Here is a 23,690-nt window from a genome sequence, read left to right as displayed (position 1 = left end):
CGCCTGGATGCAATCCTGTGCAATGTGCTCTAGGTGACCCTGCTTGAGCAGGGGGGTTGGACTAGATGATCTCCAGAGGTCCCTTCCAACCTCAGTGATTCTGTGATTCTGTGATTCTGTTTTGCCTTAGTAATGAATGGCCATGGAGAATCTTTTCAGATGGATTATTCACCAGGTATTTTGAGCACCCACATGGTAACTGGTTCCATAAAGCTAAATTAGTGAAATTTTCAAGTCTTTGGCACTATTGTTTTGGTTCTTATCTCCACATCAAACCTCTTATTCCTTTTGAGTAAGTTCACTCTTCCTTCCTCTTGTCTGCTTTTTCCTCTTCTTCCTCTCTTTCCTGTGCTATAGAAGGCAACTAAAAGTATGGTGCTTCTAATTAAAATGTTTTCAGTTTTGGAAATCCTCATAGTGATGAGGCTGAGAAGGAAGCACAGCTTGGCTGAAGATACATTTTTTTTTAACACTTTTTTTTTTCCTTTAGAAGTTGCATGAAGATAGAGTTGCTCACATCCCTCTGGTTTCAAAGCCATTCTGCAAAAACAAAAAAAATTCTACATTTAGGGTTGAATGTGAGTTTGTGCAAATGGTTCTTGACAAATAAGAGATTTTATGATCAAATAATCATCATAGTTTCTTGCTTAAAAGCAGAYGCATATATTGCCTTACCTAAAGATGATAAAGCACAGTAATAGATTCTGTCTGAAGTTTGGATGTTATATAGACTGTCATTTGCATTTTAACATTTGTGACTGATCAGAATGTAGATTAAACAGATCTCCATGCATATTTTTGTTTTTTGGTATTTATTTACTAAAGATGCATTGGAAAAGATACAGATGGGAATTAAAATACTGGATGGTGGTATCTCCAAATCATTATTGCTTGCTGATGGTGTGTGACTTCTCATTGCCCTAAAATTTTACATAGGGGTTGGTGCTGTGTGTATGTTAGGCTTACTGCAGAGAAGTAAAGGAATGTAATTTCAGCATTTATTATTGTGTAGAAAACATCTGTGGCTCAGTGCTTGTGAAGGAGATGATGATGATCAGCCATAAACAGTTAGGACAGTCCACTTCAGAAATTAGTTTATTGATCTCTGAAACATTGTATTTACTTTCTAAAATAAACAAAATCGTTTGCTTCTGGTAAATGGTGAAAAACACTTCAGCTTCTTTGTGAGCAGGAAGAGTAATCTCCTGGGAGAACGAGTCATGAAAGCATTAGTATAGTTGGAACTTATTGTTCTACAATTACATTATTTTAATTGTTGGATTTTTCTTACTCAAATGGAAGCATTCAGTATATTGCTTTTTCATCTTGGAGGTGGACAGTCTACTAAAAATTAGTCTTAACCCAAATCTGTATTAGCTAGGCATGCTCTAAATAGTTTTGGGTCCTAAAACCAAGATGAACACAAGTTACAAACTATTCTTTTATTAGCTTATTATACTTTTATTCATTTTCATTTTATTAGCAGGTAAATGTGTAGCCTTGTGAAAGAATATTTGTAATCCCTTTGGGATGCTTCTGCCTGTGGGCTTCTTGACTCGTTATTAGCACCCTGTATTACCAATCATTGATGAGCTCATTATGTCTTCTTCTTATTAGTCCTTCATTATCTCTTATTTGTAAACCAGAAAGCAGCAGGACTAAAGAAAACCACATATGATGATACTTGGAGGGGCAGATCAGTCACACCAGCAATGCTAGGGAGAAGAGCAGGGGACTAGGAATGAAGATCCCACAGTTATTGTCTTTACTTTGATTTTTCTGGGGAAGTGATTTTAACAATTTTTGTAGTGTGATTGTATAATTGGATATTTGTTAGCTGTGGAAAACATAACACCGATTTTAATGTTTTAACAAAAAATGGGAATTTTTTGGTTTTGCACAGCTGTGTGTCTAAATATAAAAGTGATGCTTGTCATTCYCAGTATTTAATTTGAAAAAGTTCTGCAAAAGAAGAGTCAAGTATTTGGCTGGGACATAGGTGTTGACAATGTATTTTGAAATTCCAAAGTGCGTGAGGGTGCAAGTATGTAGTTCCAAAAGAGGTCTCTTCTTGAAGTGGCAGCAGAAGTTGGCAGAAGGACTTAGCTGCTGTCCCTGTGTCCTTGGGCTGAGCAGGCACAGTGCTTTGCTGTCATTACAGTTCTCTATGGCAGGTTTGGTGCTCCTCAGCCACTTAGTGGGGCCCCACTTCCAAAGGCTTTGAGTGGTTGTAGAAATTGCTTCCTGCAAACATTCTCCAGCACTTTGTTAGGTGGCTGCTTCTTGTATCTTCAAGTGCTTCCTCCTTACTGGCATCAGCTCCTTGCAGTCTTGTGTCATTTCAGTCATTGTTAAGTTTTGTAACAATCTTGTCAGATGGTGTGGAACAGAAGGACTTATACGTAAGCTGGAATTGGTTGAATCTATCTTAGAGACTTGCCTAGGGAGAACCTCATGGGTAGCCAGAGGTCCTAATACAGAGTTCATTCAGGTTTTGTATGTTACAGACATACTGTAAAGAATAATCCCAAATTAGATGCCAGAGGACTTGTGTGGTGGGCTGGTGGAGTTTTCTGGCACACAGATCAGAAAAACTGGATGACTAGATGGAAGGAAGGTAGGAAGGGACAGAAAATGAAGAGATGAGGAAAACTTTCATAGGAGCCATTCATATCAATGTATTCTGCTATGATGTTTGGCACAGACTGTGGCTGCATGTGCTAATTCAAGTTGGCCAGTCTTTCTGACTTGAAAATTTTTGAGCTGCGTAGGATTGGTAGGTATCTTGTGCTCAGAAGGGAAGAAGAGGACTCAAGGAGAGGCTCACAGGCAGACATGATCTCTTCTTGGAGGTTATGTAGTACTGCTGTGGGGCAAGGTGTACTGCTGAATGCCACGTTCATGTCTCAGTGTTGATCTACGGAGCCCTTGCTGTGCCATGAACTCACATATCTGGAGAGTTGGGGTCTCCCAGTGCTACTCTAGCAGTACCCCCTTGCTGTTGGCCATCTGATGTAATTCTAGTTTGGGATTAGTTTTGGAATCTGTCGAGAGCCATGTGCTACTAAAACTATAGATGATCTGGTTTTCCTGACTCTCTCTTCTTGTCTGCTGGTTTCCAAGCTCCATAGCCTAAATGATTGTCCACCAACAGCTCTTGTGAGCTGCTACATGCCCTTATAAAACTTATTTAAAAGCCACCTTCAAAGCAATGTGGTCCCACAAACTCTTTGTTCTGCCTCATGCCACAGTTTGGGAGTGTAGGTGATGTAGCCCAGTGACTTGTGATATGAACTAGAGCAAGTCTTATAAAAGAATCTTATCTAGATTAAAATAGGGATGCCTGAAACGATGGGTATTTCTGTTTCTTGGGAATGTATGCTTTCCTTATTTCTCATGCAAAGCCAATTAAATGAAAAAATGCAGTTAGCTTTATGGGGGGAAAAAGGCTAACTTCTTAGCATCTGCAAACTTGAAGAAAAAATTCTCAACTTTTGTGCTAACGGTCCATGGTAAAATTCATGACTCCCAAGGATAAGTRGGGTCTGGTGAAAGGTATGCCATGTGTTAGGTGACGGGATGAGAAAAAATGTGAGGTGCAAGCTGCAGCCAAGGTGTCTGGGAACACTTCCGAGTTGAGCCTGTTGTCATCCAAGGGTCAGCTGCAGACAGTTTGCTGCAGTTTGAGAAACATTGTCTTGAAGGAAAGTAGTATTGAATCACAAAACAACATCACAGACAGAGATATTAATTAGAATATACGTACAGGTTAGTTTACTAACATTGGTCTCCAACTGTGCAAGTTAAATGAGATTATTTTGACAGATATTTTCTGTGAAAGCTAATCTCTCTGAAATTTTCTTCATGATTCTGTGTTTAGACAGAAGTAGTACGTGGGTTCTTCAGTATTTGTTTTATATTACTTTTGTTATTTGCAGATGTGTAACTTATTTTTCCCCCAAAGGAGAATTGAAACATAATACAGCTTCACTTTTCAGAATGTTGTTTTCCTTCAAGCAAAACTAATGACTAGACTCACTCTTTTACACTGTTTCTGTTTGTCTGAGTTCTGTGATAAGTTTTAATACGTGAAGGTAGCAGTGGTATTGTTAGTACCGTGTCTGCAAGATAGTAGGATGTCAGTGATTCTTGGAAGGTTTCCTTCCCAAACCAAAATAACTTGTATTAAACTAACATAAACTGCCAGCGAGCCTCTCCTAGAGTCCTCTCYTTCCCCTCTCAGCACAAGATACCTGTCAATCCTATGTAGTTCACTGAGTCAGGAAGAAAAAGAAATGTTGATCTTTCTCTCTTTTTTTAAGATCTTCCTCTGCACCCTAAATTTCATTTAGAACTATTCTGATGCTAGTCAGTATAAAAAAATATATATATCTGGACATATATTTTGCTGTGATATACTAGGGATAGCCCATTTCTCTGAAACTTCTATTTTAAAAAAGAAATTAAAACACACAGTTCCCTTCAGCCCCTTCTCCCCAAATACCTCTCTCTCTGACTCTCTGGTGCTGTTATTTTCACCTGTAATTATGTCTAAGCAAGGCTGTTTCAAATACAAGACAAATTTAAAAAATGGCAACCTGTGCTCTTCTGACAAATTCCACCCCCTGCTCTGTGTGCGTGTGTGTGTGCATGGCCTTTAGCATAATGCCTGCCTGAGTTTAATCCGGTGCTAATTGGAACTTGTCCACTTTGGATTTAAAGCCTTTTAATGAAACTACTACAGACTTGTGAAGTTTGAGAGCCATCTGTAAAGGGTAAAAAGATTGTTCTTAAGTAACATTTTTGTGTACTTGCAGACACACTCAAGAATTCCCCACTTTCACAGTAACTCTTAGTAATTTTGAAGGCTGCCATCTTTACTTGTGCAGAGTTTGTAGGAAAGAAAAATTAGGGTCCTGGTATTTCACCCATAGTGCTATATATATTTACCTCACTTCAAGTTCTAATAAATGTTGCTCTATAATGTGGTTTGTTTTATGAGGTAAGAATTACTTTGTTTCAATTTTAACCTTACGGATATGATGAACAGTTTAAATAGAAGAGCAGAACTGTCATGCTCTTTTATATAAGATATGTTATACTGTTGTGGTGTACCCCTCAGCTTGTTTGAGAACAGCTGTCCTAAAGATATTCTTCAGGATAACTCAGGCTTGAGGGTTGTAGTAAACAAACTGAAGTGGCAACACTGATAAACAATTAGATAGGAAGAGCAAAAGTTCCTGAATATTCATTCCCATTTTATTGGTTGCATGTTAAGAGTGTTCATGTTGCAGATACTGTTGGAAATTTATTTGTAGCCTATTTTGTCTTACATCCTAAGCTTACTCCAAAATGTGTTGACAGCTTAATGTTTGAAGCAAAAGCACAGCTTAATGTTTACTTGGTATTTGGATTGGCCTTCTAAAATTGATGCCTCTTGAACATTAGCAGAGTTGCATTCAACTGTTTCAGAAGCTAATCAGGTGAAAGCGTTAAGATTTATTTATGCTTCCTGCTCATACTAAACAGTTTGAGTTATAGGTCACTGACTTCATAAAAACTATTTGTGTTGGCCTTGTTATTAATCCATCTTCAAAATCATTCCTAATATTTCCTAAAACATATGGTTGTACAAACTTATCAACATCACGTTAATATGTAGGAGTGTATTGTACCAAAGCGATAGCCGCAACACTTCCAAGAAGATCCCTGCTGAGCAATGCAGATGGTTCAGAAGGAATAAATGAGTCCTGAGCACAGTTAGACTTCCATGTTCAGGTTTGTGAGGGAAGTAGAACAGTGCAAATCTGTAGCCTGAATTGTAAATTAGGTACTTTTTAAAAGGTAGTAAAAGTCAACATCCCATTGTTTGTTCTAGAACATTTCATCTTCACGAAGTAGAAGCTCATCTCTTCTGCCACCTGGGACAGTTAATTCTGCGTCTCCTAGTGGCCAGAAACATATGAATCAAAGCGGGCCAACTGTTGTTACCATCACGCATCACAAATCCCCTGCAGCTGCCCGAAGAGTTAAGAGCCAGCGTTCTGGTCAACTCCACGAAGTCAGAGAGGTAGGAGATATCATGTGATGTTTTGCTATAACTTTAAAATGTTTATTTTGCTTTAGAATAAGCAAGCAAAGTCTGACAGGTTAAGCTCTCTTTGTTTCCTACTCTGTTTGTTTTACTGCTTTGTTTTGATCCCTTCATTGAGCAAAAGGCTGTCTTTAGCTTTGGTTCAGCTTGAAGCATGGCCTATACAGGCTTCTTAAGCCACTCTTAACGTTACTGTGCGTCCATGCTTTAAAAGTTGGAATAGGTTGGCCACAGCTCCCAGACTTTACAATGGTGCCACAACACTGGAAGAGTGCTCTTTTAAAACTACATGCCGCAAATCCCTTCAGATTGGTAAGAGAGTCCTGAAGTATTTAAATGTAACTTGAAAAAAGACTCAGGTAAGTCTGAATAAGAAAGGATACACAGCTCCCCACACTCAGCAGTTTGTTTCTATATGGCTGTGGTCTTAACTCTGTCTAGTTTCTATTGCTGGCCTTGTGATGGAAGAATGCTTTGTCCTTTTTAAACTCATCGAAAGCAAACAAAGTATATGTTCTTTTCAAGGTATGTTTACTAGGGTTTAAAAAGTCTAACTCATATACAGTACCAATTTAAGTCCATCTTCTAGGCAACAAAAATAGTACAGAATTTTTAAACTAAAGTGCTACTGCAGACTTTCACAGAACTCACTTTTATCTTTCATCTCACTATTTTTGCTTTGTCTGAATTTCTTGCTATTCTTTAATAGTCCCTTTCTCCCTCCCTCCCTTACCAGAGAAACCAGCTGTTTTAAAGCATTCTTTTATCATATGCATTTAAAATTTCTGTCCCAATCCTCTAATAGTTACARTATCAAGAATCTGCTTTTAAGTTTATACCTCCTAAATGTTTTATAACCTGAGAACTTTTATAGTAAGAATTTGTAGAAATTATCTTAGTAGCCCCAGCTCACAATGAGGACTCAAATTGTACAACCTAGTGAAGACTGCGTGGTTTTTATTGTAGCAGCATTAAAAGTGAATGCTTCCCTTGTATTCTCCATTGTATTAAAAATAGTTTTTCCTTGCCGTGAAAAGCATGTTGTCTGAATCTGTCACCCACATTTTCTTTATATTGTAGAAAACCTGTGTCTGTCTGTTTTTCGTGGGTATATCATGTCTTTGCCTGCCAATCAGAACCCCCCGCCCCCCCCAACCTCCCCAAATGATTCTACATTACTAAGTGTATTTGCTCTCAGAGCAGGTGAATTCAGAGATTGCCTCATCTATAATCTATTAATAAAATAATCAGTGGGAGCTGTGGCACCTTTGTGATATGAAGCTGTACAAGTCTGAAAGTAATTTAAAAGAAAGATGTAGTATTTGCGATGATTGTAAGTTGGAACGAGGCAAAAATCAACAGATGTAAAGAACATTTGGGAAGGAAGAAATAAATACTAACATATAGTAAAACGGAAAATAAGTGGTTAAGTATCATCCCTGCAGAAAAAGCCTGGGAGTTGGTTACTTACTGAGCTTGCAATATATTGTAATGTGATGTTGCTGCAGAAAGGTAAATGTTAAAGCAAAACAGGAATGCTGCAAAAGGGACATCCTTCACTTGGGGACTTATGGTCTTTGGTAGCTCGGAAAATATTCCTGGAAAATGTCGAACCTGGAATTGCTGCTCAGTTCTGGACCAATTTGTCTTGATTTGACAGTGTTGTTTGCAAAAAGTGAAGTGCATCTGTGTTGCAAATGGAACAGATGTGCTCCTATATTTTACATATTGCAGCGATATTTTTGTAATGCTTAGTTGTTCTGTTCTTTTCTTTTCCTGTTTGATAGTAASAATAAACAACAGGTTGTTTTCTTCTGTTTTCTTCTGGCTGATTTAAATTTGTTTTGTAGAGAACATAGAGCAGAGAATTTTAGTGTAAAAAGACTGATAGCAAAGATGTTTGTTTAGAACCATACTGATGTGCAAAATTTTATGAAGGTAGAAAAAACAACTATGTGGGTCCCCAAAATGATACTTACAGTAAGTGTTTCAGTTCTGAAAGTAGAACTTTGCCTATTTTCAATTTGCTGGTAATCTTAAAATTGAGCACAAATGTGGAGCTTTTGCACTGCTTTAAAAACTTAACTTTCAATAGTCAAATTACTTTTGCATAGTATCTAATTGCAAAGGTGCTCAGAAGTATTACTTTTCATTATAATGTAGGTTTTTTTCCTGTTCAAAATATTGTTCTTTAAATGATATTTTTGCTTATATTAACTTGATGTTAATAGTCCAGTCCATATGGATTTATAGAGTGTAATATCAAAACTGCAATTGACCGTACATTAATTTGGGAGAGCTGGCATACTCGGTGTTGCACTTTATGCAGGGTTATTCAAGGTCCTATTTCTTTTATTCAGGTGTAGCTTATCATTAAAGTATTGCTTTCAAGTGATTTTTAGTAAGTTGTGCAGTTTTTATGGTAACATAAGTGAGTGTGGTCTTGAAATTGCATTCTGTTGTTTTAAACTATGTATTTTATTATTATCACAAATTGCCAGGAGAAAAGGGTTATACTTGCAGAATTCTTTACTGTAGGTGGTTAAAATTAGCTGAAAGCCAAGTGGCTGCATCACACTCATTCAGTGGCAGCCAAAACTTAGTAAGAAAATCTCTCCTTGGAGATACTGGAAACCCGACTGGACGTGATCCTGGGCAACCTGTTCTAGCCAACCCTGCTTGAGTTGGGAGGTTGGACCAGATGATCTCCAGAGGTTCCTCCAACCCCAGCTATTCTGTGATCCTGTGAAATAAGTGGCACGCTTCATTTTGGAATGATGTTTGTTTTGGTTGAGAAGGTTTGACTAGAGTACAACCTGTAACAGTGTTCCCACTTCTGATAGAGTGTGAAAACTGGCAATATAAGAATGTTTTGTAGTGACTCATAGTAATGGTTTATTATTCATAGAAATTTAGAGAAATTAAATGGAAGAAGTCTAGAGAAATATTTTTTCCATCATTTTCCTTGTAGACAAGAAGCCAATTTACACAATATAAGAACAGAGGAAGCCATCTAGTCTCTTCTGTGGCAGTCTCTTCTAAAGCTATCTGAGTTGTCTATAAAAGTGTCATCCCCTAAGGCTGTTTATTCTAGCTCAAGTTAGTACTATGAGATCAATTAAAAGCATGCCTCTTTAGGGGATAAATGGGATACTTCAGTCTCTGGAAGTATCAGAAAATCTGACAGAAATCTGCATTATTCTAGTATCATAAAGCAATAATTATTAAGTCACGTATGCAGGAGTTGAACACTTTTCAGTGTTCTCTGAATCTTTACCTTGCTGTTGCAGTATCTTTGAGGTCACTAAGAGTGCACATAGCTTACACTTATTCTGTATATTTGATTTTTGTATTCATGCAAAAGTCGAGTCATCCTGGAATACAGATATAGCAGCAGGGAGCACTGAGGTTGCTATGGGAATCAGAGCAAATGTTCTACTAAAATTACACTGTTTGTCCCTGGGAGTTATGTTAGGAATGAACTTGGTTCATTATTTCCGTGTGTGGGTTTTTTTTTTTTTTTTTTTTTGATTCCAAATCTGAAATGTTAATGGTGCAAATATGGCTTCGTTTATTAAGATTTTTTTTTTCAACCTGTAGCTTTAGCAGTAATTGAATACGTGCAAAGATGATCATTTTCAATCACTCAACTTAATACATGACAATTTATAAATTAGGGATAATATGATGTGTACGAGAGCCAAATCAGGAGACTGTTGTAGCATTTGTTTTCTTAACCAATTGCAGACAAGCTAAGATTACCATTCATAGTTGTTAAAGCATTTCGTTAAATTTTAAGTAAATGTTTAGTTTACAAAGGAGCTTGAGAGAAGTGAAATTTGAAGGGAATAGTGTGTCCAACTTTTGTGTGCCTTCAAAATTGTCATTTAATTTTGTGTATAAAACAATTAAACTATTCTAACTGGTATAAAATATTATAGAGTACAGCATAATATATACTTATCAATCTGCATTTTTGAAAAACTGCAGGGCTGATTTCTTCCACAATTCAAGCACAAATATTACAGCAGTTTCAATTTAGAGTCAACAGTTTGAAACTGAAGCATTAAAGAAAATGTACTTCTGTAAATCGTTTCTCTAGATTAGAGTATCACATTTCATGGCTTTTGGTTTAGTGGCCCTAATTTCGGCGCTGCCTTCTGGTTGGCTGGCTGCTGCAGCAGCGTTACTCACAGCAAACTCCTAATGCGACAAGGTGCATTAACCTTCTGCAGCTCTGTTTATAATGGGATTTACTGCTCCCAAAGTATGTGTGCTATTTTGTTAACCCACACTTAAATGCTGTTTTTATTAAATTAAGTTGACAGTACTTTTGAATGTTCTCGGTGGTAATAGATGACAGTGTAATATCAGGTGGCTAGCCAGGTTTCAAATATTAAGTACAGAAACTACTTACTTGTGAATGCCCTCCAGAAGAAAGTAAACATAGAAATGGGTCCTGCATTTTAAGTGTACCATTCAGTTTACATTATTGTACACATTCATGGAGGGACTTACTGCAATCTCCAAATCCCTGTGCGACTCCTGAAGTGCTGCATGCTACAGCAAGGAATACAGGAAACATTTTGCTTTTGTAACAAATAAAGTAGTAAGCCCCAGAGCTCTCATCTGTTATTGTAACAGAGATCTGATCTCTGGCAGCTTTTGCTAAATGTTGCTATGATTTCCTTCTGTAATCCTTGGATTTCAGGTTCTGAATGGTTCAGAACTCGGGTTCTGAGTTTCTTTGGAAACTTTGTATGTGTTACACCCATGCTTTTAAGCAGCTGCTTGTCTGTCTCTTGGCTTCTTGGTTGCAATCCTGACTTCTGCCAATAAGCTTTTAAAATACAGCTAATAACCAAGATGTCTATTAACATTTCATCCCAACCAACAGGCTAAACTGAACAATATCTGCCTGAATTAGGCATATGCTTTTATATATTTTTGTATTATAGCTACTAAATGTATAGCTGTAACTATCTGAAAAAACAATCTAAGCAGTATGTGCAAAAACATGCGCTAATGTTTCCTGAGCCTGTTCACTACAGTGACAAATACATGCATCAAAAGAAAGAAAACCACACCCACAAACAAACAAAAAATAATCTGTCAGTTTATTATGTTCTGGAATGACAACTTGTATTTTTTTTTCCCCYCCCCAGCAGAGTTCCCCTCTTATCCAGTTACAGTTTTACTAGTAGATGCAGACTGGCGGCCACAAAACACATGAATTTGTGGAAAAGTTGCTGTATAATTGCTCTTCAGTCATATTGTAGCATGTCATAAATTGGCTCAAAACTGGGCTTGGGTATGTTGAATCACTTCAGTGCTCTGAAGTTAATGATGTCAATTTAAAGCAGTTGACAGTGGGCTTTGTGACACTGGGAGAAGTCAACAGGGTGGATTGGGAATGCTTTGTCTCCGAGTGACTTATCACAAGTCATAGGGGCACGCTTTATTCAAGGCTTCCCAGATGGTCCGGGAATTGCAATATTAGATAGTGTTAATGGGAACAGCTCACTTGCTTTTCAGAAAACATGAGCGGAATTGACTAAGATGGGGAAGTAATATCTCCTCTGAATAAAATGGGATGTTGTTCYAGGGCACATCTTCAAGTCATTAAAAGCATACTTCATGGCAATTAAAAGCAAATCTAGTTCTCCTCTCGCTCAGTGGTCTCCCAAATTATGAAAATAATCTTGGCTGTGATAGTAATAAAATGTTGTTTTACGCTTGGACACCATGAACCAGGTGGCTAACTGGGAGGAGGGTGAAAAGAAGTAAATGTGAGGATTGCTGAGGAAGGGAAGGACTGTTAATATCTGTCTGATGTTTGAAGAAGTAACGTGACATATTGAGCTACCCTTGTATGGCTGTATGTATGTTTATAGAACTTCAGTGTTCCCCAGGTGGAATGAGATGATTTGGGGGGGGGGGGAAGGAGCAACTAAGGATCCACTTATATATGCTAGCGAGCACACATGCTGAGAGATGACTCCCCATCCATAAAGGTATGCTATGTTGAAATGTATAATTAAGGTTCTAGTGCAGTGTGGCCTTTTCTTTTCTGAGGCTAATGTTACTCAAAGTTTAAAATATGAATTTTATCAGTAGTATGGCATACAGCGGTAAACTAATAGAATTTTCCTGCAATTGCTGATGTTGATGTAATGACTAGCAACCCTTTAGGTGCACTCTTGAATGCTTAAAATTCACAAATGTGCCATAATTGCTAATAAGCAAAATATGCTTTCCAGCTGTGTGCTATAGCTGTTAACTTCACTGAAGTGATGGTTCTGAAATGTAAGGAAAACTGCTATTCAAAAGCGCTCGTAGAATAACATCTACTTATGAGTAACATTTAATCACTAAAACTAATGGCTTGGCTTGCAGATTTTGGGGTAATCATTGTAATAAAATCGCACAAGAATAATTTTCCATGAGAAGCTTCTCAGAAGCTGTGTTCTTGGTGTGGCGTTCTGTGCCTTAGGGTACAACAGTGTGCTTCCTGCTTGGCTGGCTGGCAGCCAGTTGCCATCCAGGATTGACTCGAACTTGCAAGGTCCTTCCTTTGCTTCTCTAATTTGTGGCTCTTGATCGTTGGAAGCAACTCATACAAAAAGCAACCTTGGTAGCCCTGTTTGCTTTTCTTCTTCGTGCTTTTACCTCAAGTCCCCTGCGCCCTGCTCCCCTTGAGTCTTTGCGAATAAATGGTAAGTCTTAGTAGGAGACTATTAATAGGATAAGATTAATATAATAGGTAAACTAGCCAATACTCAAGGGAAGAGCTCATGAGGTATAGAGGGAGAGCCTAGCACTTACTGGTTGTGTTTTGGTAGAAGCCTTATGCTGGTAGGTATTCCACACGTGTAGGTGATGTATGCCATTTCCTACAGGGAGCTATAATATAGCAGGCTAGCAAGCAAGAAAACAGGTTGTATCTCCTGCATTAGACCCTGATCTTCAGATATTTCCTTCCAGTAGCAACATAACCAGTGCTAGATTGATACTGATCTCTTTGCAAAAAATATATAGCCTACTCACCCTGACAGAAGGAAAGAGAAGCTGATTTGTGAAGAAAAATAATGGTCATTGGTGCAGTCTGTCTGAATCATGCTCTCTTACTTGAGTATTTATTATGGCAGTTGGATGTAAGTAAAAAGCTTTAACTTCTACTCACCTAAAGACTTGCTGAGTGACTCAGTGAAACAGTCTTAAGATAGCTGACACTATCAGAGGAATTGTTTTCCTTGTGCATCTCAGTACTTTTGTTTGTTTCTAAATCTTCCCCTTAAACATCAGGTTCTTTCCACTGTATATTTTGGTTTGGAAGGGAGAGGTGTTCTTCTCTTCTGGTGTTAAGAACTGAGAAGGGACTCTCAGAAGAACTGGCAATTGGGGGTAGGGAAGGGGGGCCGGAAAAGTGTTTTTTTCACAGTCATAAAATGTGAAGATGTTCAAAGAAAGCTGAATATCTCAGGATATTGGTTAAGTTTAAAAGCATTCTGTAGTTCAGAAAAGTCGAGATTGCTTGTCTGCTAAAACATTCTGTCGGGGTTTGRACTTTTCATTCTAGTCCATCTCCATGGACCCAAGGTCTTTCTGTAATTCCTCTCTACTTTTTTTTCTTTTTTTTTTCTTCCTCCAGTTTCCTTTCCTTCTTTCACTGACTCATTTCTCAGGTGAGGAGAAGGGCAGATTGTTTACAGAGAACATATATTTAACCTTGAGTCTGAAACTGTGATCTCAACCAAGTATGGTAAGGAAAAACAGGATATTCTTAACAGAGATATGCTTTTGTGTAAATAGGTGGTTAGGTCAGCTCAGCAGTTCATTTTCTTGCTGAGATTTTGCCAGTTTTAAAGCCTTGAAGGAAAGTAGGCACTTCCTGCCTTATGCTTGAGTTGCAACAAACTGAGATTTTTTTCAGGAAAATGGATTACCTTTTCTCCTCCAGTGTTTGAAGGAATGTTTAAAGCTTCTAGACCTGTCACCAAAAAGTCATCCCCCCTGCCTTGCCCCTCCCCCAATCCAACATCTCCATAGGCTAAAGCAATACTATGCGGACCTGCAAAATTCAAAGTCTGATTACTGTAGCTGTGCAACTAACATTAAGGGAGCTTGAAGGTGTAACTGATAAGCTACTAGAGAGTAGACCAATAAGCAAGAAGTCTGTAGTCCATCAGGTGACTAATGAAGGACTGTCTGCACAGAATATAATATTACGTTGAAAGGATATGCAGCAAGTTACAAAATTTAAAGATACGAAGCAGGAATTGAACATGCAGTTCTGGTGGAGAATGGAGCATAGGTTCATACTTAATATATAGATAACTTGAGTTAAATTAAAAGCCAATTTAAAAGGTGCATGATAGGAGATGATAACTAATGGCTGCTTCCTGAAGAGCAGATAATGTGCTGAGATCCTTGAAGAGCCAGTAGCCTGTGGAAGTGCTGATAGTGACCAGTGAAAGAGCATCATCATCAATGGAAGCAGCAGAATCACAGAATAGTTGGGGTTGGAAGGGACATCTGGAGATCATCTAGCCCAAATCCCTTGGTCAAGCAGGGACAGCTAGAGCAGGTTGTCCAGGACTGTGACCAGTTGGGTTTTGATTATTTCTGAAGATGGAACCTCCAAAGCCTCTCTAGGCAACACGTTGCAGTATTCAGCCACCCTTACAGTAAAGAAGTGTTTTCTTGTGTTCAAGTGGAATTTCCCGTGTTTCAGTTTGTGCACGTTGCCTCTCGTCCTGTTACTTGGCACCACTGAGGAGTATGGCTCCATCTTTTTTACCCCCTCTCAGATGTTTATAAACATTGATAAGATCTTCCCCCGGGCCTTCTCTTCTCTAGGCTAAACAGTCCCAGCTCTCAGCCTCTCCTTATATGAGAGATTCTCCCGTCCCTTACTCATCTTTGTGACCCTTTGCTTGACTCACTCAATAAGTTACTGTCTTGTACAGGGGAGCCCAGAATTGCACACAGTACTCCTGATGTGGCCTCACCAGTGCTGCATAGAGGGGTAAGATCACCTCCCTTGACCTGCTGGCAGCACTCTGCCTAATGCAGCCCAGGATGCTCTTGGCCTTTTTGCCACAAAAAACATATTGTCCAGCAGGACCCCCAGGTTCTCTGCAAAGCTACTTTCCAGCTAGTCAGCCCCCAGTGTGTGCTGGTGCAGGGCGTTATTCTTCCCTAGGTGCAGGACTTTGGACTTGCCTTTGTTGAACTTCACGAGGTTCCCCTCTACCCATCTCTCCAGCCTGTCGAGGTGCCTCTGAATGGCAGCACAGCCCTTTGTTGTACCAGCCACTCCTCCCAGTTTTGGATCATCTGTGAACTTGCTGAATGTGCATTTGGTCCCATCATCCAGGTCATTAAGGAAGGTGTTAGACAGTATTGGAGCCAGTATTAACTCTTGAGAGACACCACTAGTGACTTGCCTCCAGCTGAACTTTGTGCCACTGATCACAACCCTCTGAGCCTGGCAATTCAACCAGTTTTCAGTCCACCTCACTGACCACTTGTCTAGCCCATACTTCATCAGGCCCTCCTTTATGCCATATCTTCTCCTGCTTGTCTTAGGCTCTGCTTTTAGAATCCATCCTAATGACATTTGCTCTTCCATTCTATAGTGTTTCCACACAAGGAACTACTCTACAGAGTACACTAGGAGAAGACAGCAGAAGTCCCAAAACAAAACCCCAAAGGAAATTGTTTTGTCAGCTGAGAAAATGAAGATATGTAGCAATTAGCTTTTTAGTTGTTGCCTTAAACAGTGATGATGTGGATTCCTTGTTAGGAAAAAGAAAGCAAAATGTTTTCTGGTTTTGTTTTGGTTTGTTTTTTGTCCCTTTCTTCCCCCCCTCCCTCCCACCCCCCAAAGAAATAGAATTGTGAAAGCAGCAGCAGGGGCTGAAAAGAAAAATAGGCCCTGGTGATCAGCTGCCATCCTGAGCGTCAGAGGTGTAGTTCTGTTTGTGCTGTCACTTTTTGTGTCTCTGTCTGCAAATTATATGCCAAGTGAAAATTAACTTGCTCCCTTGAAGCTTCATTGATAGGGAGTGTGTGTCTAAGCCTTAATAACTATTATATAACAGAGTCATTCCAATTTTACTGCTGATTGTTTGCTGCTTTAAAATGATTGAGGTCAAGCAGGCTGCTACCCTGAGGTGATAATAATGGAGAGTTACGTGCTTTTTCTCTGTAATGGGAGGAAAGTAATAGTCAAGAGAGGACAATTGATATGGATGTCATTGTCTGGTTCCATTTTTTTTTCCAAGATGTTTTCAGAATATCTCACTTAATGGTCTAGGATCCTTTCTTAAAATGTATTTTTTTTCTCATTAGCATAGTAATGTTCACAGAGGCTACTGTGGGTCTATGTTTGGGTGGCAGCTTTGAGAATAGAATTCTGTTCTGTCAGTGGCTCTTTTTTGCTCCTGGTTTCATTGTAGGCAAAATGTACAGACATGTTGCTTGTAGATCTTAAGAAAGCGTGTTTGTAGTCACCTCTTCTTGTACGTGTTTCTACAGTAGATACTGCTAAAGCTAAAGTGCAAAATGCTGTTTATAAGAGACATGTTGTATGCTGCAGTGCCTTTGGCAAGAACCTCTGCATATAGCTGTTTCACTTTAGTTATGTATTAAGCTCTAATTTTGCCTTCCTGGCTTGCATGCTGTTGATGGAATCTCATTATAAGATCTATGGATGTGACTTGACTGAAGAACAGGGAAAAGCCTGTAAGTCCTTATCAGAAAATGTTCTTTTGTCAAGTAGTAAGACCCACCTCCAAGTGACCTTGAATAAGTTTGAGAATGCTTTTCAGAAGTTAAGCCTATACAGAATTTCTCTTGCCTTGTTAGTTATTAACGCTTAGCTTGTAACAAAAGTGCATTACATTGGAAAAAATGCAACTTTTACTGCAGCTGTAGAGGTTCTCTTTATTTGGCAGACTTTTCATTAGGAGAGGTATACCTATTGAGCTGGTGATTGACAGTGCTGAGTTCTGCAGCAACTGAAGTTGAAAGCAAGCTAAAGCAAGCAGGCAATTTTATTAAAAATAGACTTTCTGCATATTTATATGTTTATGCTTTTTCCTTTCTCAGAACAAATAGTTGCAAATGGGAGAGTTTTGTGGAAATACTGGGAATTGTGAATTTCAGCTGAACTGACAGCCAGTGTGTCAGAGTAATGACTGGTATGATTGCTTTGATGACAGTGGAGTTACTTGTTACATTTTGATATATACTTAGTATGTGTATCTAGATATTATACTTTGATATATAGTTGATTGTCTGTTTTAACTTAATTTTTGCAACATGAAAGTTTTTCTTGTTGATCAAATCTACATCAGGAACACATTGCAAGAGAAGTTCTTACTCAAGGTCAGAAATAATGACTTATAAGGTTTTTATTTTTTTTCTGTGTGGATTTTCTTCTCTTGCATCATGCCTCTGCTTTTGTTTTCAAGAAAAGCCATATCTTATATTTAGAAAAAAGAACCCCCCCCACCTTTTGTGGTATATGTTTGTTTAAAAAATGTAACAAAGGTCTGGACTCATAGCATTTATGACTATTCTGGGGTTGTTTCAAAAGCTGGCCTATTCTCATATCCCTTTCCAGCCTCTTTCAATATGCTTTTCTTCTGGCATTGTATTTTAAAAGCAAGAAACTGTACTTCCATAAAGTGTCTTTTGCTATAGCTTCTGGTGTGTGTGTGTGTGTGTGTATGTGTGTGTGAGAGAGAGAGAGAGAAAAATCATGTTTTTATATAACATAAAAAAGGTAAGCAAGTTGACTTTTTGTCTGCTTTTAAAGGGAGTAAGCCTATCACAAGAACAATTTGACTTAGAGTTGGCAAGAAAGTGAACCTGTTGCTCTTCTGTTRTTATTTAAATGTCCAAAGCTTTTCCAGCAAAACCCTATGTTTTTACAGATGCTCTGTTTTCATATGAGCAGTGAGCTGTTCATTTTTTCAGTCTTTTACATGATTGCTAACTGCATGCAAGTTGAAAACAATGAAAAGGATTTAAAAATAAAATTTAATACACAAAATCTTTCAGAGGAAATGCCTAGAGATAAGTAGCCAGAACAAGTGCTGCTAGTGGTGGTGTTACTGACAGTCTCTGCAGAGATTACTGTGATAGAGAAGGAGAGTTATTAACTGACACAGCTGAATGTGTATTTGAAGAACGCTTTCTAGTGCGTTGTAGAAGACTTGACAATACAGGATGTCTGTGGGTTCCTAGCGCTACAAGACTGTTTTTGTTTCACTCCAGAGTGTATTGGATTTTTTTTCATACACACTTGCAGGCGTGTCTTTAATACCTACTATAAAAGTATTCCATATGTGTGAAGTTCAGTTCTAAACAGGAGAATCCCACACATTGTTTTGAATTTCTTAAGTATACATCCACATTGTGTCTGGGAAGGACTGAACAACCTTCCTGAAGTTTTCTGTTCCAAAGGAAGTGTAGGAAGATCTGAAGTACTTAAATCTTTATACAGAAAGACTGAATTGATGGCACTACTTATTTTCTTGCTATGCTCCACGTGGCCTGCATGACAAATGGAGAGCGTCTGCTTGCCCTTTTGTAGATAATACGGCTGATGCCGTTCTTCTTTGCAACAGGGAGCTTAGAATCACTGTGTCTTAGGGTGCCCCTGCGGCTGCTGTGGGTTGGGCAGTTTTGTAGATGGCTCAAGGCTAGTGTTTGCTTTAGGTTGTTGTGATGTGCTGTATAGTTGAGCAAAATCCTGTAAGTTCAGTAATTCTTGAAAGAAAAATGTTCTCATCATTGTAATGCTGGTCTGGGCTGGATGAGCAGGACTTAAGTCTATTAGTCTTGGAGTCTGGATAACAAAAGCACTTCCACTTTAAATAAAATCATGTCAAAAGCAGTCATATGCTCCTCCATTTAGGTGTGGCTAATCAGGTTTCTTCCTTTGATGTTTCAATTTATCTTTGTTTTAGGATGGGAGGAAATATCTTTAATAAAGAGTTTATTATACTCTAAAAGTAGGAATCTCTCCCTCCCCCCCCMAAAAAAAAATAAAATAAATCAGGATTTGTAAGATGGCATCTCTGCATTGGAAAGATTAGTATATCATCTAGCACTTTAACAAAATACTGAAATACTGTAAAATTTCTTCTAGTGCAGAAATAACGTCAATTTTTTTGATTATTTTTTAAATGAATTTGTAGCAGCTAATTTTAGCTTGCTTACTGTATAGTGGAATATTCTTTCTTCTCATTTTGTCTGAAGTGCCCTAGGTTTGGAAAGAAATGTGTCTCGTAGCTTTTTTCTGGTTTTTGTATACTATGTGGGTGACCCTGAGAATAGAGTCATTGCTGCTTACCTATTTGTTTGGGGTCTTGTCACATAATCCTGTGGTCCCATATATCATTGGCAGTGTATTCCCAACGCAAGGACCCAGGAGGTGTGAGTGCAGCTGCAGAGGAGTAGCTAGCAGTTGCTTTGACTGGACTAAGTCAGGAAAGCAGTCGCACTGGATTTTAAGATCAGTCAGGGAGAAGAGGAAGCGGGCATCACATGCAGCTGGGAGGTAGCTCTTTGGGAGCAAGCAGCAGGGAAAGAGTGACCTTCTGATGCAATTATCAAGCTATTTCCTTGCGTTTGGTCTTCTACTGAGGGTATCATCAAGTGGCAGGTTTCTGTGTGGGTAGTGTTATCTACAGAAAATAGCAAAAATAATTAAGAATTTCTGGCTGGCTGAAAGGTCTGAATTTTCTTCAAGCTTCAGGCATGTCTGCTGATAGGGAATATGTAATGTGGTTTGCTTGCTCTTTTCTTACCGTGGACTGAAGATGGAGGGAGGAGTAAGACATGCACATAAACTGGCCTCTTCCTAGTGTGAGGCTCCCTCTTACTGAATGTTTTGCAGTAAGTTGGATGTGGCCCTGCTAATGTTGCATATATGCACACAAGTAATTCATTTAATGCATATAATCCTGATAATCCTTTCCTTTTTTCTGTTTTGTATCTAGCATACAGTTACATTTCTGAAGTCCTAGTGGTATTAATGGAAATATGTGGTTTCTGTTACATATTATGGGAACTTGTGTACAGGTGAGCAGGGGGTGCCAAAGCTGAAACAGGAGTGGGAAGAGAAACTGTTTGAGACTGGGTGAGAAGGCAGGGGCGAGTAGGCTTTGCTGCTCTCAAAGCAGAGAAGAACTTCTTTGAACAGTCTCTGTTTTCAAGTGAGGAGGAAGGGAAGCTGCAAGCCACAAAAACCACTGAATGCATCTCCACTTAGAGCAAAGTCATTCAAACTCAGACAAGTCACTTGACTTTGGAAAAGGAATGCTGCTGTTGAACTTTTCTCCAAATCAAGGCTTTTCATTCTGATTTTGAAACCAACCAACTTAAGTGTTGATAAATCATGTAACCTAAATAATATGTGGTTCTTGGTTTTACCTTGTAATTAATGCCTGAAAGACATGCTGTGTGCTACCCCCCCCCCCCCCCCCCCCCCCCCCCNAATAAGCTGACTCGCAAATAAGAGGATTTTGCTGTAGCTTGCTATAGCTGTCTGGCCTAGAGTCTGTCCTATTAAGGAATAATGTTTTTAATCAGTTTCCTCTAACATGGTTTGGTGCTTTTGTGTTAACTTCTCAGTAGCTTATTCCTTTCAGAAAAACCACCCTATAAGTCTTTTTAGATCTTTTATCAATGACTTGCAAACAAAAGTGTCAAGCATGTTTAAAAAAATAAAAAATCTGTTAGTTTCATAGTATACCTGCTTCCCTTTCCCTTAAGCCACAGAGAATTGCTTTACGGCTCTCTGGAATAGAGGGAGTTTTTCTTTTTGTTCTGTTTATGCAGCATCTTAAATAGCGCAGTTTTGATCAGCATGTGAGCAGTAAATGTTCATCAAGAAGTTGCCATTCTCAGTGTCTGCTGCTGTTTCAGGTCCCTAGAAGAGCTACCAACTTTCCAAGTGTAATGGGAAGCTAGGTGACATAGAAGGGGTGAATCCAAAGGGCTTCTTAAAACTTTTTGATCAGCTAGAGAGTATTGAGACCCAGAGCAATAACCATGTCTTGGATGGAAGGAGAGTGAATAATTGATTTTTATTTTAATTTACCCCTAATCTAGGAAGAATATAGTTGGCCAATGCCTGTGGAGCTTTGGGCTAAGTGCTAACTGCAGTTAATTTTCCAAATGCTTCCCAAGCTCTTTGGTCTGTTTATCTTATGCTCCTGTCTTAGCTGCAGAGGAATATATTTGTGCTTTATTAAGAAGGGAAGGACGGAGGGAGGGAAGCTTCAGAATAATTTACTCCTGCACTATTTCTCCTTAGAAATTTCTTATGATGATCTTTAGAACCTCTTTATTATAACATACTACTGGTTTTTGGCCATGGATAATGGCAGATCATTCCTCTGCAGGTCATTTTCTTGGGCTGTGGGATAGCTTAGCAAGGCTGGTATGAGGAAACTGCTGTAGTAGTATGGGCAAATCGGCATTTCCTAGAAGAAAAGGTTGGCCTTGAGGCAGACGTGTTAAAAGGGAAAGGACTAAATTCTAGCTGATACTTTTAGAGGGGAAAGTGGAAATATTTGAAATTTCCAAAGTTTTATTTTGGATTTTTCTTTCCCCCTATGGAACGCATTTTTGGAAATGTAAGCTGATTCTATGAGAAAATGGAAAGTACGAAAACTGATCGTTTGAACTAAAAATAAAGTGTTTCTGTTGGTGTGAAGCACAAGAGACTCAGGGTTTCAACTTCACACCCTCATTCAGAATGGGAAAGTGGGGGGAAAGCATTTTTCCATGGAACTGTATTGTGTAGTCTTCTAGAAAGAATATTTTCCTTCCTCTCGTGGCCATTCCTTCAGTTTGCCTCCCTGAGCAGCTTGCCCGGCTCTGCTTTTGGGGAAGAGTGTGTGTGCGGGTGCACACACGGGCGTGCGGTGTTCTTGTATTTGTTTGAGCTTTGAAGCTGCCCTCTGCCTGTGCTCCAGAGCTCAGCTACCTGTGTGCGGCTTCTCAGACCCGGAGCAGTGCCTGGGGTCCTAGCAGTTCCTTAGAGTGGGGTCTTGCGGGTGTCTCTGTCGGTTACTGACTGATGGTTTTCTTGTCTGACAAATGCAATCAAAATTAACCATGCACATCTTGCTGTAAACATTCTCATAAGAGTAAATTTTCAGCAATAATTTGAGAGCACAGTTCATCTCAATCTTCCTAGCTTTTGCCGTTGCTTAATTTATATATGGTTACCAAAACTAAGAGTTTGTCTTTTACTCAAGCTTTTGTTGACACTTAAAATGCTGTTATTTTAACTTGCAGCAAGAAATTTAACTACATTTTCTTACTTATCTTCCTACAACAGCTTTTCAGTTAATTCTACTCTAACTTATTTTTAAGGATGGTTATTTGCATCTCTGAGTTTAGTTTCCTTTTTTTCTGTTCAGTGCACTCGATGTATACTTTTTTTTTTAATCATTCTGTTTACCAGTGTGGGGAGACTACAGGAAGCACATGCTATACTCTTAAAGAAAAAGAAAGGGGGGGGGGAGAGGGCCACAGATCACGAAGTTTGTCATACCTTTTTACAATATAGTAGTTTGGTCAAATGGGGCTTGAATTTTTATTGCTTATAAAATCTGGCAGGTTTTTTGAAAGTTTTTAACAACTCAGCTGTATGCCTTTATCTTATTAATTAAACTCATAATTTATTTCAAGCCTTTTGTTTATATTTTTCACAATGGAATTATTCATTTTAGGAAGATAAGTTTAAAACAGTATACTTCAGAGAGGAGTAGTTAATTTTTCTGACTGCATCTAGTTCAATTTTATAGACACATTTTAGCAAAACAAACAGTCTTTTATCAAGTTGTGACTTTGCCTAGAGGTACCTTTCCTATCTGTAACCAGTGTATAAACTTCTTGTTGACATACAGTGTCACATTAGTGCCCACAGGCTCCAATCTGGCTGGATTATTATTTGGCTGTATTGGATAAGAGATGATTGCGTTAGGTGCTGCATGGATGATGAATAAGGAGAATGAAAACAAGCCAACTCCCAACCTGCTTTGAAAAGCTTGTCATGAATTTAATCTAAAAAATGTTGTATAAAAGAAAATGTACATGCTTGTTGTCTCATAAACATCGTAATAATTAAGCCAAATGTGCATGTTTCTTTGTTCAGGCTAAGCTGGGGAATCAATAAGCTGTTACAGAAACATTACAGTTAATGTGATCCATCGTATGGTAAATGTTATTGGTGTTGACACATTCAGTAATGAGGGCCATGTATGAATGCAGATAGCTGAAGGAGGTAGGCTTTGTTTTATTTATCTCTAGCCATGTTTAGAGTTTGAACTTTAGCATGTGAGATTGAATTTGCATTCTTCAGAAACCTATTAAACATTGATCATTCTTTTTCTTTAAATAATTTCCTGCTTAGACTGCCTAAAAATATCAGATTTAGCAAAATATGCTGAGAGGGGAGGGAAAGTGACCTAAGGTTCTATTGATGGAGTATCCTTCATGTTTTGTTTAAAAATCCCTCTCTGGGTCCATATATATAATGTAGACTTTTATTTTTATTTATCTC

The 23,690-nt window shown here is 38.6% G+C and overlaps 1 protein-coding gene across 1 annotated transcript in view; it reads left to right on the top strand.

Annotated features, from left to right (window-relative positions):
• The window catches only part of OSBPL10 (oxysterol binding protein like 10), a 121,503-nt gene that overhangs the window by 41,805 nt on the left and 56,008 nt on the right, over positions 1 to 23,690 (top strand). The window contains exon 4 of the mRNA XM_026064207.1: positions 5,879 to 6,070. Coding sequence (XP_025919992.1) covers positions 5,879 to 6,070 — 192 coding nt within the window. The remainder of the gene's footprint in view (positions 1 to 5,878; positions 6,071 to 23,690) is intronic.

This window comes from Apteryx rowi, unplaced genomic scaffold (assembly GCF_003343035.1).
Source record: "Apteryx rowi isolate R43461 unplaced genomic scaffold, aptRow1 scaffold_210, whole genome shotgun sequence".
NCBI lineage: Eukaryota > Metazoa > Chordata > Aves > Apterygiformes > Apterygidae > Apteryx > Apteryx rowi.
This window is presented reverse-complemented; position numbering and strand designations above follow the sequence as displayed.